Source organism: Styela clava, chromosome 7, assembly GCF_964204865.1.
Source record: "Styela clava chromosome 7, kaStyClav1.hap1.2, whole genome shotgun sequence".
Taxonomy (NCBI): domain Eukaryota; kingdom Metazoa; phylum Chordata; class Ascidiacea; order Stolidobranchia; family Styelidae; genus Styela; species Styela clava.
The window spans coordinates 14,227,797-14,241,313 of record NC_135256.1 but is presented as its reverse complement, the minus strand read 5'-3'; the positions used below and the strand labels follow the sequence as shown (position 1 = coordinate 14,241,313).

Genomic DNA, 13,517 nt, shown 5'->3' with positions numbered 1-13,517 from the left:
ACCCAAACCACAAAGTTGTGATTCTCCTTTAATCCCGGCGAGACTATTCCACTCTTAAGGTTTCTATGCAAAACTTTTTCGACTTTCCAATAGGCGGATAAGCGGATTTCTTATGGTCTAGTCTAGTTTGGTTTGAACAGTATAAATTGTTTTTGATAAATATGATAATCCCTGCGTCCTGGCTCGTCTTAGAGTGAAAACATGGATCACCCTATGCGGACAACGTACATAGATATAATAGATATATAGACATAAATATAGAATAAATAGAAAACATATGACTAAATTCTGACACGAAAAATAAGAGGGGAAATAATTTCGAACTAATAATAATATTAATATAATAAAACTAATAATAATAAAAATTGACAATTAATCAAATGATACTGCATGATGGAAAATGAGTGGTTCCCAGAATGAAAATCTTCAACAAGTTTTGTGAAAACGTTTATTTGAAAAAGAAATTAGAAATATTTGCGAAAATATGTTTATGGAAATATAAGGGCAAATTGAAAGAAAAGTAGAAAAGAAATTTTCAAATTACAGTTTTAATGTTTTGAGTCGGATGGGAGTTAGAACTACATTCGCTATTGATTCGCATGATGAAATCTATATTTTTTATAGTATCCAATCTGGGCAAAGGAGTTTTTTTTAAATTCGTCATCTATATCCATTCTTTTAGCTGTCTAAGTATTAAATTTCACCCCATCATCACAACAAAACTAATTTCATTACCTATTATTCCGACTGTTTCCTTTACCTCGAAATCCACACACATACTTCAACATTTTGCTGAACCAATTAACCAACCAATTGCGATTAATAAAGCATTTTAGAACTTACATATGATATCCCGAGGGAGAGGAAGGCCGACAACACGACCTATTCATACGGCGAACCACGCCTCTGTCCGGTTACCAGTCCATGTCGGGAATGGGATAAGTTAGTCGGGTATTTGCTTGAGATACATGGACACGGATGGCGGAGGAAGCCGTGGCCGACCAGCGGTTACGTGAACTACCCTACGGCGACGAGGTGTAGAGCAATCCTCGCGCACATAATTACCCCACACGGGATTTGAACCTGCGAACGCACGCAAGGTAACCAGAGCTGCGATGGCAAGCGTATTCGTAACGCTTTTAGCACGATGCGCCACACCACCGAGCACCAATTTTACGAAAACAAGCGAATTTTTGCCACGGATTGTTGCTATTGCCATAAAGCATGTTACTATCATGAATCAGTCTATATGGGATCAGTCATTGATAAACCTAACATATGCATCCTGGTGTCCCAAAATATTGTTGCCAATAGAGTACAAAACGGCACATGTGCTAACACCTTTTATTAACAACAACAGTGGTTGATTATCTATAACAAAACATCTAAACTTCAACGTAAAAAACTAGAAGTCTAATTACTGAAAAACCGTATAGCAGTAAAAAATATAGCACAACAACCCATGGAATATATTGCTCAATCGTCCAAGATACTGCGATAGAATAAGACTCTAAAAAGAATATATATTGCTAGTAAATCTTAATCAGAATACTACAACTGGTCGACAGAAATTAATCATAAAACAAGAACTTATTTAACAAGCGATCCGAAATATAAAAGAATGATTCAAAAAAGATTGACACAAAATAGCATTGCTCCAAAAAGTTTTTTTAAGAAGAAATTTTTTTGAGAATATCAAATTTGTTTTACAATATGATAATGATAATGTATCACAACTTTTTCATAAAAAGGAATAATATAGAATATTCTATACAAAGGCACTCTGAATGTGAAATTATTCCTAGATAGGCATCTCTCATAGGTAATTGTATTGTGGTAAGATTTGCATCCTGTATATAATAATAAGTATTGGTAGCTCAGGTATTTGGGTATTTCTTATACACAGAAAGTATATTACAAAAGCCTCTAATGATTGAAGAACAAGGCAATTAATGCAGCTAGCTAATTTAGGAAGATTATATGATATATCAACTATATAGGTAAAACCACAAATAATATATAGTATTTATAGTACGAACAAAAAAATATCAAAACAGAATTTACAGACCGATGAGATTAGAAAATGTTATTGATGAGTAAATTGCCAATGTTGTCCCTATTATTGCAATTGCAACATGAATTTTTTATATGTATTTGTTCTGATTAACAAGACTAATGCTTTTATGATGGAGAGCTATTACGGTAGTGATTTAAAAACTTATTCTGATTATATATTAAAACAATCTAATTCGGACAAAGCTTTCAAAAACCATTGAATCTAAATTTTCAGTTTTTGTTGACTGGAATTTTGGACATATCATTTTTAATGTTACTGAATTAAAATAATGTCCAATACAAAACGATACGCTTTTAATTTTGAGGAATACTTTTGGTTCGAGTTATATGATACAAAATTTCAATGATATACTTTGGATTGACTATAAAATTAACAACTTTATCTCTTCATTGATAAATGAGCAGATTTGTTACTTTTTCTTTGCTGCTGACAGGTCATATCTAAAACCCTTTTTAGCAGCAGCTGCTTCCTTCTTCAAAACCTGAAAATATATGGAATGTTTTAAATAGGTTGTAATACCCTGGAGGGAATATTACACAAAACAAGAGAGCATTGCTTAAATATATGGACACAAAGAAAAAACACGAAGTATCATCAAATCCTTTAGAGTTCCGGTAGGCTGCCTACAAAATCACCACGATCACGAATTTTATAATTTTGATGATGTCAACAAACAAAAAGTTAAAGTGAAAAACGAATTCCAGAGAGCCCCCAGAAATTTTTGAAATAAATAAGAGAAATAGCTTTCTAGCAACAACAGCAATCTTTAACCACTGAAAAGTTCAAAGCAATTGGTCCAGTAGTTAAAGAGAAAAAAATATTTATCCTGGTGGAAAAGAAAGTTAATAAGTTGTGAACCACGGCCTCTCGCCTAGTTACCAGTCCATGTTGGGTACCAGAAAAAAATCACCAAGAACAAGCATTACAAAGTTAGGAAAATTAAACTTACCGCTTTCATGATTCTATTTTTGAGTTCCTCTTGTGTGAACGGTCTACTCTCTTCGTCACTCATTGCTTCCATCTCCTCACTATCATACTCCTCTCTAAAACATTAAAAGTTAACATATGAGTAGGCATATAACAGTGAAATGTACCGGTAACTGAAAATTGGTACATAATTTCCCCAATAAGCAATACATATGGATGGATGTATATAGACTTTTAAGCAGTGACCCCATATTGAGAAAAATAAGTCATGGTATGAGAACTAAAACAAGTTAGAATTCTCACAAATCCTTTGATTCCAGACTTATTTCCTCTCCCCTTGTCTGGCAACAAGAAAGATTGGAGCCAGGCTGATATCTAAACTAGACCTGGTTCGAAATTTTAGATTTTTTATTAAATAAAATTTAATGGCGCTAATTATGGTATTGTGTATGCCTATATATACTGTACTTTACGTACCGGAAATTTGTTAGGTTTTGGTTCTGGGCGAAAAAAAACAAGTACCGTTAAGTATTTTTATGGTTATTGTATTTTTCATTTTTCAAAAAAAAATAACGTAAAACAGCTGTTTGTTTATAAATCAATAGTACTGGTACTGGTTTTGAGTGTAGGCAATAAACCATGAAGCACTGCATGAGGCGCTCTGGCTCATAAGAGGCACAATTGCATTTTGAGAAAAATGGAAAAATTCAAAGTGCGTCTTTGTTAGTGCGCCTTTTGGTTTGAAAAATGTGGTATATAACGAATTTAAAATATTGACTTGGAATGCATGCTGAAACCATAATATTACTAGAGTTAATGAAATTGTGATCTGACTAAACGATTATTGTTCGAAACATTCAACCATCCAGGACACATTTAAATGAATTCGAATCTTTACTGTTTTTTGACACTCATGCAACTGATAGAAAAAAAGTGAGCTACTGTACCCGCAACTGCCTGATGACCCATCTATAACAAAGTTTCAAAACACTCAAAATCTACTGTAATGACGTTAAAAACCTGTCAGAAAACATCTAAATAAAACTTACTTCATTTCCAATACATTGGCTAACAGTTTGTTTCTTTTAGCTCTTTGTCTCAAATCACTGTGAATGAACAAATACAACTAAAACTGACAAACTGCTCATTTTGGTAACTGAATATAATCTAAGACAGGGTTTCCCAAACTTTTTGGGCCGTGGACCAAACTCATCAGTCATCTCGAACCCCCAGGGGTCAGCGGACCACAGTTTGGGAAACCCTGATCTAAGCTTTTTAAAGTCACTAGCAATCAAAACTACTCATACATATTTTAAGACACTCTGCATCTGGATTATTATCTAAATCTTACACTCATCAATGCCTCAAATTGACCCTTTTTGATTTCTTAACCAGTATTTTATGGCTTGCTTCAAATTAATATTCACTTTGATGATTGTCGCATGCTTTGTAAACTTGAACATGATATAAAATTATGAAGAGCAAGTGATTTATCCATAATTTATAAAAAAAAAAAAGTAGGTACTGAGGAATACTATTTTATTTGTCATGCAAGTTTGACAAGACAATGTTAAGATGTTTCATTCTAATAATGGAAAAATCCCCAATAAAAGAGTAAAAAGTGACAAGCGACCGCTTCTAAACTATGTAGATGGAAGGGGAGTTGTCGAATTTCAAATGAATATCTATGACATAACAGCAGGGAGGGGCAGGGGCCTAGGAGAGGGCCATAGCGGCAGCTGCCCCATGCAACATGTTGTAGATGCAGAAAATGAATGAATTTGATCTTATACGTATGAGTATGTTGCTTAATTTTGATGATTTAATTATAATTAAATTATTAATTAATAATACAAACATTTCATTTTGACTTGACCTTTAATTAAATAATTTATTCTCATGTATAACAACATATAACTAGTTCATCCCCTGAATTATTTTTCTTAATTGTTTTCTCAATTTTATTTTCCTATATTTCTCAATTAAGTTAGGTATAAGGGGCATCATCAAAAACTCGCCCTGGGCAGCAAAAAAGTTTGGCACGTCCCTGCATAACAGATAAAAAGTAATTCCAAGAAGAATTACTTCCAAGAAATTAAAATTTACCCAGTAGATGGAGGTGCAATGAGCAAAGGTGGAACAGGAGTTGATGGACTTTGTCCTAGTAGCATTCGAGCTCTCTCTTGTGCATCGTAAGGCTTTTCAAAGTCCTAAACAAATCAAAAACATAAGAATTTGTACACTGAGTTTAGAATAATAATGACAACAAAATAAACAAAAGGGAAAGTTATGAATAAGGAATAATACAGTGATGCCAATTATTCATGATCAGGAAATAAACATAATTTAAAAATCTTTTTTGATAAGTCTTGTTCTTCTATGTAGATATTTGAAGTAGAAGACTTCTACAAAGTATCTACAGTTCTTTTTTTGCTACTGGATGAAGGGGCAGTTGAGGGAATGGCTAAACAGTTCAACACCCCAGATGTATGAGCTATGGGTTAACAGAGCCGTGGCGCTGGACTTCAGCATGTCATTTTTCGAGTGGTTCGCTGTTTTGAGCAGAGTTTTGATTTTCCTCACAGCCTTAGTTAATTGGATAATTCAATAATTCAAATCAATTTATTTATAACACGATACCTTATAAACCATCATCATATCATTTATATTTTGAAGTACCATATATCCTCGAATTCCTCGTCTATAAGGAGAGTTCAAAACTCAAAAAAAAATTGCCAATACACACATAACTCTGATCACACTCAAATGAATGGAGGATATATGGTATTACCCATCTTTACCTGGGAATCTATATATGCCTGTGCAGCAAGTAATTCATTTGCTCTTTGTTCGACCAAACCAAGGTATTGCATCATATTGTCATCCTTAACACCTTCTGCACTTCCCAGTAAATCACTGAGTGCTTGGTTATCGCAACCAATCTTGTTGAAAATGGAAGAAATCCCTGAGAAATAAAATTTTTATTTAATAAGATATAGTGAATAAAATGAGAAAGAAGATTGGGTTTATGGAAGCTTCTGGTATAAATTGGGATCATCATAAGGAGGAATGACCAAAACGGTGAGACTAGAAACTAAAATACCCCAGAGAGAGGTAGAAGGGGGAGCGATACAACCATACGATCATCAGAGTCAACTACCCCCAATGTAATAATTTTGAAGTTGAAGTTATCAAATTTTTTTTTTTTTTCAATATTTAAATAATATTTATTTATTTTTTATGTTTCCTGAACATCAACTTGTTTGTTTGTTTCCATGATATTTGCTTATCTTCAAAACATCAGCAGTGACATAACAGGACAGATTTTCAAGCATCTTTGTGTACATGCCTTAGCTCGATATTTGTCAGTTTTATGAAATTTCGGAATAAATCAATTGTTATTTTGTTTTCCTAGGAGTTTTAGTTTAGTTGCAGTAATCAAAAATAAGTTCATAAAAAGCTGTGAAAAACTAGTCTAAAAATAATTTTTTCAAATCAAAATGATGAATATGAAACAAGTAGGTAACTAATGAAATCATTCTCAAATTGAGCATTAAAAATTTTGCGATGGTTAAGTATAGCAAACAATTTCCTGGGGTCAAGGGTTAGGGAAAAAGTCATCTTGGAAAATAGGTAAAAGGCTAGACACATGAATCAAACATGAAGTAACTAATTTAGGTAATAAATCACTACTGAATAACTAAAGATGGGCAATCTGCACACATATACATTACTTACCGATTCAAACTTAAAAGAAAGAAATTTGCATTTTTTGTATTCAATGATGTCTAATATTTATTAATGTAATTTTTACCTCTTTTAAGTTGATCTAGTATCTTGAGAGTATTTGTGAGTTGTTTCTTGCTGTGTTCTGATTCTTTTGAAGCAACAGATATTGAATGCTCGAGATCTCTCAATATTTCTGCTCTTTCTGATTCCATTTGATCTCCTTCACTTTCAAATCCATGGATGTTTTTAAGAATCTGAATTACAAAATAATATAAAAATAGTTGTCAAGAAAAATAGTACACATCTAGGATTAGTGAATTATTTATTACTTCAAAACCTGGTCTGACTATTCCCAGAAAGTTATTGGACATAAAGTGGATATTCTCTCACTAATGCTTTTCTGTTTTTCTGTGGTAGCTAACTTAAGCCGATAAAATTTTGTGTTCCAAACAGAATTGTATGTGGGATAAAATAACTACAAAATAGCATCTAATTTTCGTATAGGCCTACCTAGAAAAAAAAAGCTGGGACCCCTTTTGCTACATGTACCCCCAGAAGAGGTACCCCCCACCTGGTACAAGACAAGTTTGGAGAAGTGAACTACCCAATGATATTGTTATGTCATAAACGTTGGTACAGTACTTAAATATGGCAGAAGTTGCTAGAAGTCTATTTCTTTTTTTTTATTTCAAATTTTCTTGAGCCCCATTGAGGCCTGATATTTCACCCAAGGTGAGCTTGTTTTGCGTATATTCACAACCATGAGACATTCTGTCAAGTTTGTACTTTGATCTTTCTTGAAAATTCGCTGCTTAGCTAAGATCATTTACTGATGTGAATGTGGCCAGTCATGTCCGCAAGTTAAGTTTTTATAAAATTTTATCATACAATTTTTATCATATTTATCACATATTATCATTTGTTATAAAATGAATATCTTGTATAAAGATGACAATTGACTAAAAGATACATAAAATCGTACTGTTAATGTAAATATAACTATGGTGACTTTTTGGAAAAACGAAATTCATTATGTAGAAAATATTATTGAAAACAAAAATGATGCTATATTCAATGCCATATTAATTTTCCCTATTTGTTATCAACTGACCTGCTCAATCGCATCATGAAGTCTTTCAATTTCATTATTCTGTTCATTTACGTAATTGAAGAGTGCAAAATTGTTGTCCTCCACTGTACATTAATAGTATGAAATTGAATCGTTTGAGAGAAAAATTATAGAGATAAATGAATAACACAACAGCATTGCTTTTTATAGGTGTAAAATATAGTTAAGGATGTTTAAAAATTCTAAATACGAAGAAATTATAAAAGGGGGTCATGATGAAGTTGACTTAGGCAGGGTTTCGCCAAATAGCTACTCCAGGGGGGCACAGATGGTGGGCCATGAGAAAAAGCTTTCCCAAGGTCCCATTCACGATGACTACATTAATTAAAGTAAATTGAATGAAATGTATTTCACGGTGAAACGATGAAAATCATTGGAAGTTGGGAGCCACTGGACTAGGTTATCCAATAGGCCTCAAAAGTATGTTCCCTCAAAAAATACATCAAAGATTCACAAAATATACCTTGTATGAACTTGGCTACAAGAGCATCAATATCAGTCTGTCCAGTGATTTCTTCAATTTCTCTGAACGCATTTTCATATGATTCAATACTTTTTCTTCCATCTCCTCTCTTTTTCATTTCTTTTCCTAAAAAATACAAAGAAAATTTAAGTAACGGCGAATTTAATGAAGAAAACTGAATTAGTAAATCAGTCTTACCTTTTCTATCTAGCATTCCATCTTCCGTACTTCTTGTTATTCCCTTCACCATCATGAATTCACGAAGAGTCTTATCATGATCAATCACTCTTTGTAGTTCCTAATAACAAAGCAATAAAACTTAACTATAATCTAGGGACGCTCAATAAGTTTTAGTTGAAATTGAAATAATTAAAAAAATCACTTCTTTTTATGAAATTTTCAAATACGATACAGATATGATTTTCATATTTATTATGATGAAGAGCGAAGGTAAATTAACAGTATGGCAAACAACAGTTTCCCACCGGGTTTGGGAATAAGTAACTAGTTTAGTTAACCAGTTATTCATTTCAAAGACATGGTATTCATGGTACGGGAAGACGTAAGTGACAAGTGGTTACACGAACCACCTTACGACGTAAGTCATTCACATCTAACATGATTATACCCCTGGCCCCACAAGATTGAAAGCTGCATTTATGAAACCCTATCATGATTTATATAGAATTTAAAATTAAGATTTTTGACATATATCATGCATTTGCATCAAGATGGATTACTTTGTATTAGTCAAAATCAAATAATTGTTGAGTCTAATTCTAAACAACCACAATATTCAAATAAATAAAAAAACTTACAAATACAATGTAAGTTATGAAGCTTATTATATATTAACACAAATGAGTAAATCTGGAACAATTAACTGGTCAACGATTCACATGCCTAGACTGGTAACTCGACAAGAGGTCTGGGTTCGATGTATAAATAATCCATCTTGCAAGCTTTTCTTTCCACTGGGATAAATCAGGTAATATACCTTTATTTCAGCATTGAATTGTTGAAGATCCTTCTCTGATTTCTCTCTCAATAGGAGTATTTTATTCTGAGCTTCATCTCTTTGATCATAAGCAAGAGTAGATGCTTCAATCACTTGGCCAATCTCTCTTTTCAGATCTTTCAATTCCTTGATAACAACAACAAAATAAAAATAAAAAACAGATTGAAGATATAACTCAGATTCCTGTCAGTTCCTATCAAACAATGAGGATATACATGGAAGTTTATACATTTAATATACAAAGGTGTTGAATTGAAATCTTAAATTAAAATTTAATCACCATAAACTATTAGAGTTGGCAACTGCATTCACATATTCAATTAAAACTGAGTTCTACAGCTACCTTGTCTAGTTTTTTATGTAGTTGCTGGAAACGTCCTTTCTCAATCCTTAAAGTTTCAATGTGATCTCGGAGAGTAGCATTTTTAGTCAGTGAAGTATTAAATTTTGACAGAGCCTAAAGTAAAAGGGAATAGAAAAACATAATATTATTATTGTAAAGTATACGCTCAATATAAATTCAATTAAAATTATTGTTCGATGAAATAGCATTCTTCACTGTAAAATGGTCATTTGTGTATTTTGTGAAGTAAATTCAATTTTGTTGTTCGGTTAACTGAAAACATAATGTTTGAAATAATAGTGTAACAATAACCACTTATTCAGATAATATGCAAGTTGCAGGCAGATACAGAATACAGGATACAGAAATTTAAAGAAAAACAATTTAAGTACTTGGTTATTGTAAAAAATTATTGTTTTGAGAAATTAAAATTATGACCAATTGAAGTCTCACAACATACCAAAAACCAAAATTTAGGTTCGGAAAATTTGAAGAGCATTTAGGCTCCTATTCATTCCTTTTCAACCATTCCTGGCTGTCATAGTATCTAGCCTACATATGTCATCAGAGAAATAGATGCTTAAAATGGAATTAAAACATTATTCTAGATATTTGACCTTTTCTGTTTGTGCATCATTAAGATCAAAGTCGGATCAAAACAATTTTATGAGAAAGCTAAAATGCTAATTAGTTTGGAATAATAATAAAATAGAATACCCTATGAAGTCTCCCTTCTAGTACACTCATTCTTTTTTGAGTTTGTTGTGCAACACATCTTGTAGCCTCGTTTCCTCCCATATTTATTCTTTGATCTTTTACTTTCTTCTCCCATTCTTTTATTTCTGCATCAAGTTTTTCTTGAGTTTCTCTCTCTTGTTCAATTTCTTGTTCACACAAATCTGAAGAAAGATTTAACTTTCAAGGACATGTTTATTCATGTTTTCAAGTACAAAACAGTATCAACAGATAAAATCTGGTAAATTATTTCTTGGCTAAAAAATTTATTTTTTAAAGCCGTTCATACTTTTTTACCATATGATATGAATGAATGATAGATATAGTAACAACAAAATGAGTTTACATTGATTTACTAGAAAGTATGTTGACTGTTGAGTGAGTTATCTTGGTGGTTTTGAACCCTGATTAATTCAAATGATGGCTGCCAAACCCAGTGCAGCACCCAGGTTAGTGCTCTCGAATGTATATTTCAAGTTAAACAACTTGTTTCAGAAAATGTACCATAAATCACCTAGAATATCCATACTTAGAACATTAGTGTTCTTAGGATACTCTTCGCAACTAATTTTAATTTCATATATTTAAATTGATTTTGCAGTATTAATTTTGAATTACTTATCACTCTTATGCCAGAATGGGAGGTTTTTAAGGGCAATATGGTATTGAACAAGTTGCAAAATATTCCCAATTTTATTGGAAACAAAATCTAGGGTTCTACCAGAACTACACATCCTATGAAGAAAACTCAATTCAATGTATCATACCTTTCTCATCCAGAAGTTTTATCAAATCACTGATATTAGTTTTATCTTTGTCTTGATTGCATTTACTCTCAGCAAGATTTAGATCCTTCATCAATTCACTTCTTTCTGATTGTAACTTTTCAATTTCAGCACTGGTAGAAGAAATTAATTTTAATCATAAATGAGCATAATATTTTGATGAAGATAAGATAATAAATTTCATTCTATAGAATGTTTTCACATTTTATTAATTTTTTGAAATAAAATGAACTGCAACATACAGTTGTCTCCTAATCAAATCTTGAGATTCAAGTGCATATGCCTGTCTATCTCCTTCCATAATTCTATATTTCCTCTGCAACTTCTCAAGCTCAGTTTCCGCTGGAAAAATAAAAAAATCAAATTAGAAATTGCTGCTGGAATTAATATTAATTTTTAATATTCACCAAACATCCAATAATTCTTTTGTCGTAGAAATTTAGATCTCAATTTGAGATTCAGATATTTTTAATAATTAAGCAAGAAAATGGTGAATGATATGCCACTTTTTCAATTATTATGAACAATGATCTATCAGAAAAAATCAGAGAGTTCATATAATAACATGGTGGAATCTAAAGCTAGTCAAGGCTTATTGATTCATAGAGGCAATAACCACGAAAGTAACAGTATGAAAAATGCAATATTTCATCCCATTTCACATTTTTTCAAAGACGTTTTACATGCATTCCATTCTAAACAAAACTCTAGTCAAGGCTTATTGATTCATAGAGGCAATCACCACGAAAGTAACAGTATGAAAAAAACAATATTTCATCCCATTTCACATTTTTTCAAAGACGTTTTACATGCATTCCATTCTAAACAAAGCTCTGTACAAACAGCCACCTCATACATTTTGAAAAAAGCAAATCTTTCGGTCCATTTCTGATTTCTAATTCCTCAAATTCTTTAATAGGTAATGGCTATTTTGTGAGAAGAAGTAAATGATGTTAATAAAAAATATTGAAAAAGAAACATACCAAATCCTTCCAGATCTGCATCACTGACTTCTGATGGATGACTCATACCTGATTTTCCTCGAGGCATTGTGTAGATGTAAAATAAGTTTCAACTGAATAAAAAAAATTGGTGTCTGAATTCAGTATATGATACCAAGTGAATCAGTCTTGTGAAAGAATTACAAAATCTTAACCATTCTGCTCAAGGAACCAGCTTACAATAACACAATGCTAATAAACTCAAAGTCCCATCAAAAAGTAGTTATTTTACCCAATTTGTGATCACAACAAAATTGCCAGTCGTTAACTCCATTAACCTAATTAAAATTGAAAAAATGGAAAATGGACGAAGAAGTGATGTAAGTTTGATTATTTAATTCAACACTTGTCAATCCATTTTATTTTGGTCAATCTGACATAAAACAAAACAACAACAAACGGACAAACAAAATTCAGACATACCTGGAAGACGAGCATAACTTAGGATAAAGTTAAACATCGCTCGTCCCAAAAAACAGTCAGAGCACACAACAAAATAAACACACACAATACAACTTCAAGCAATAAAATTTACAAATCCATTTAAGATATGAAAATACTGATCTAAAGTAGAACAGGACAACACTTTGTGCAAACTTGAATTCAATACATATTTTGTGATCCTGGTTTCAAATGTGGTGTGGTGAAATTATTTTAATAAAATACATAATGTTGCACAAAAGTTCGTTGCATCTATATGGAATAATACCGATGCATTGCCAAAACCACATTGGTTCTGAAGACAGAAAGGTTTGCAACAATTCCTGAATTCTGGCGCGACGGTGTGGCTCAACGGGCTAAGCGTTAGGAATACGCTCGCCACCGCACCTCTAATTACTCTGCGTGGGTTCGCAGGTTCGAATCCCATGCAGGGATGGTTATGTGCGAGAGGATTGCTGGACTCCTCGCCGTCGTTGGGTGGTTCACGTAACCGCTTTCCTCTCCCCCGAGATAAATATGTAAATCCTATCCTATCCTAAATACTGAAATAGCAATTAGATTGTAACCTGTACAGTTATAACAATAGGTCTACTGCAATAAAATAAACTCACCACCAGCGATTATCAGCAGGTTTCTCACACTGTACCGCTGTAACTTACAAAGCAGAATTAATCAAGATTCTCAATGCTTGGATAGCCGACGACTGTGCGTTTGTCACTTATCAACATTGTTGCCATAGAAACGAATACTCATTCATCTGAAAGCTTCACAGCCTTTGCATACCGTACGTGATATTTTCGAATCGAGATGGCTTCGTCCGTGTTACACCGCTAGTGTGTCGGTACAGTACTTGAACGTCATATATTAGC

The 13,517-nt window shown here is 32.6% G+C and overlaps 1 protein-coding gene across 2 annotated transcripts; it reads right to left on the bottom strand.

Moving 5' to 3' along the window:
- Positions 1-1,326: 1,326 nt before the first annotated feature.
- LOC120327589 (outer dynein arm-docking complex subunit 1-like) lies at positions 1,327-13,443 on the bottom strand. Of its 2 annotated transcripts, XM_039393918.2 has the most exons (16): positions 13,260-13,443; positions 12,190-12,281; positions 11,449-11,548; positions 11,189-11,319; positions 10,404-10,585; positions 9,687-9,800; positions 9,323-9,469; positions 8,524-8,623; positions 8,326-8,451; positions 7,845-7,927; positions 6,819-6,987; positions 5,806-5,969; positions 5,111-5,214; positions 4,054-4,110; positions 3,027-3,120; positions 1,327-2,558 (listed from the first exon to the last, which is right to left on the bottom strand). In XM_039393918.2, the coding sequence occupies exons 2-16, from the start codon at positions 12,254-12,256 to the stop codon at positions 2,487-2,489; spliced, it is 1,710 nt and encodes a 569-aa protein (XP_039249852.1). In that variant the 5' UTR covers positions 12,257-12,281; positions 13,260-13,443; the 3' UTR covers positions 1,327-2,486. The 2 variants fall into 2 exon arrangements, with proteins under 2 accessions (XP_039249852.1, XP_077970797.1); XM_078114671.1 differs by lacking the exon at positions 4,054-4,110 and having other exon boundaries at positions 13,260-13,442.
- Between the last annotated feature and the right edge of the window lie 74 nt (positions 13,444-13,517).

Coding starts and splice junctions, on each gene's coding strand:
- LOC120327589 (XM_039393918.2), bottom strand. CDS start 12,256: ATGCCTCGAGGAAAATCAGGTATGAGTCATCCATCAGAAGTCAGTGAT. Junction 11,549..12,189: donor TGCAGATCTGGAAGGATTTG/GTATGTTTCTTT, acceptor TTATTTTTCCAG/CGGAAACTGAGCTTGAGAAG. Junction 10,586..11,188: donor AAAACTTCTGGATGAGAAAG/GTATGATACATT, acceptor ATCTTTCTTCAG/ATTTGTGTGAACAAGAAATT.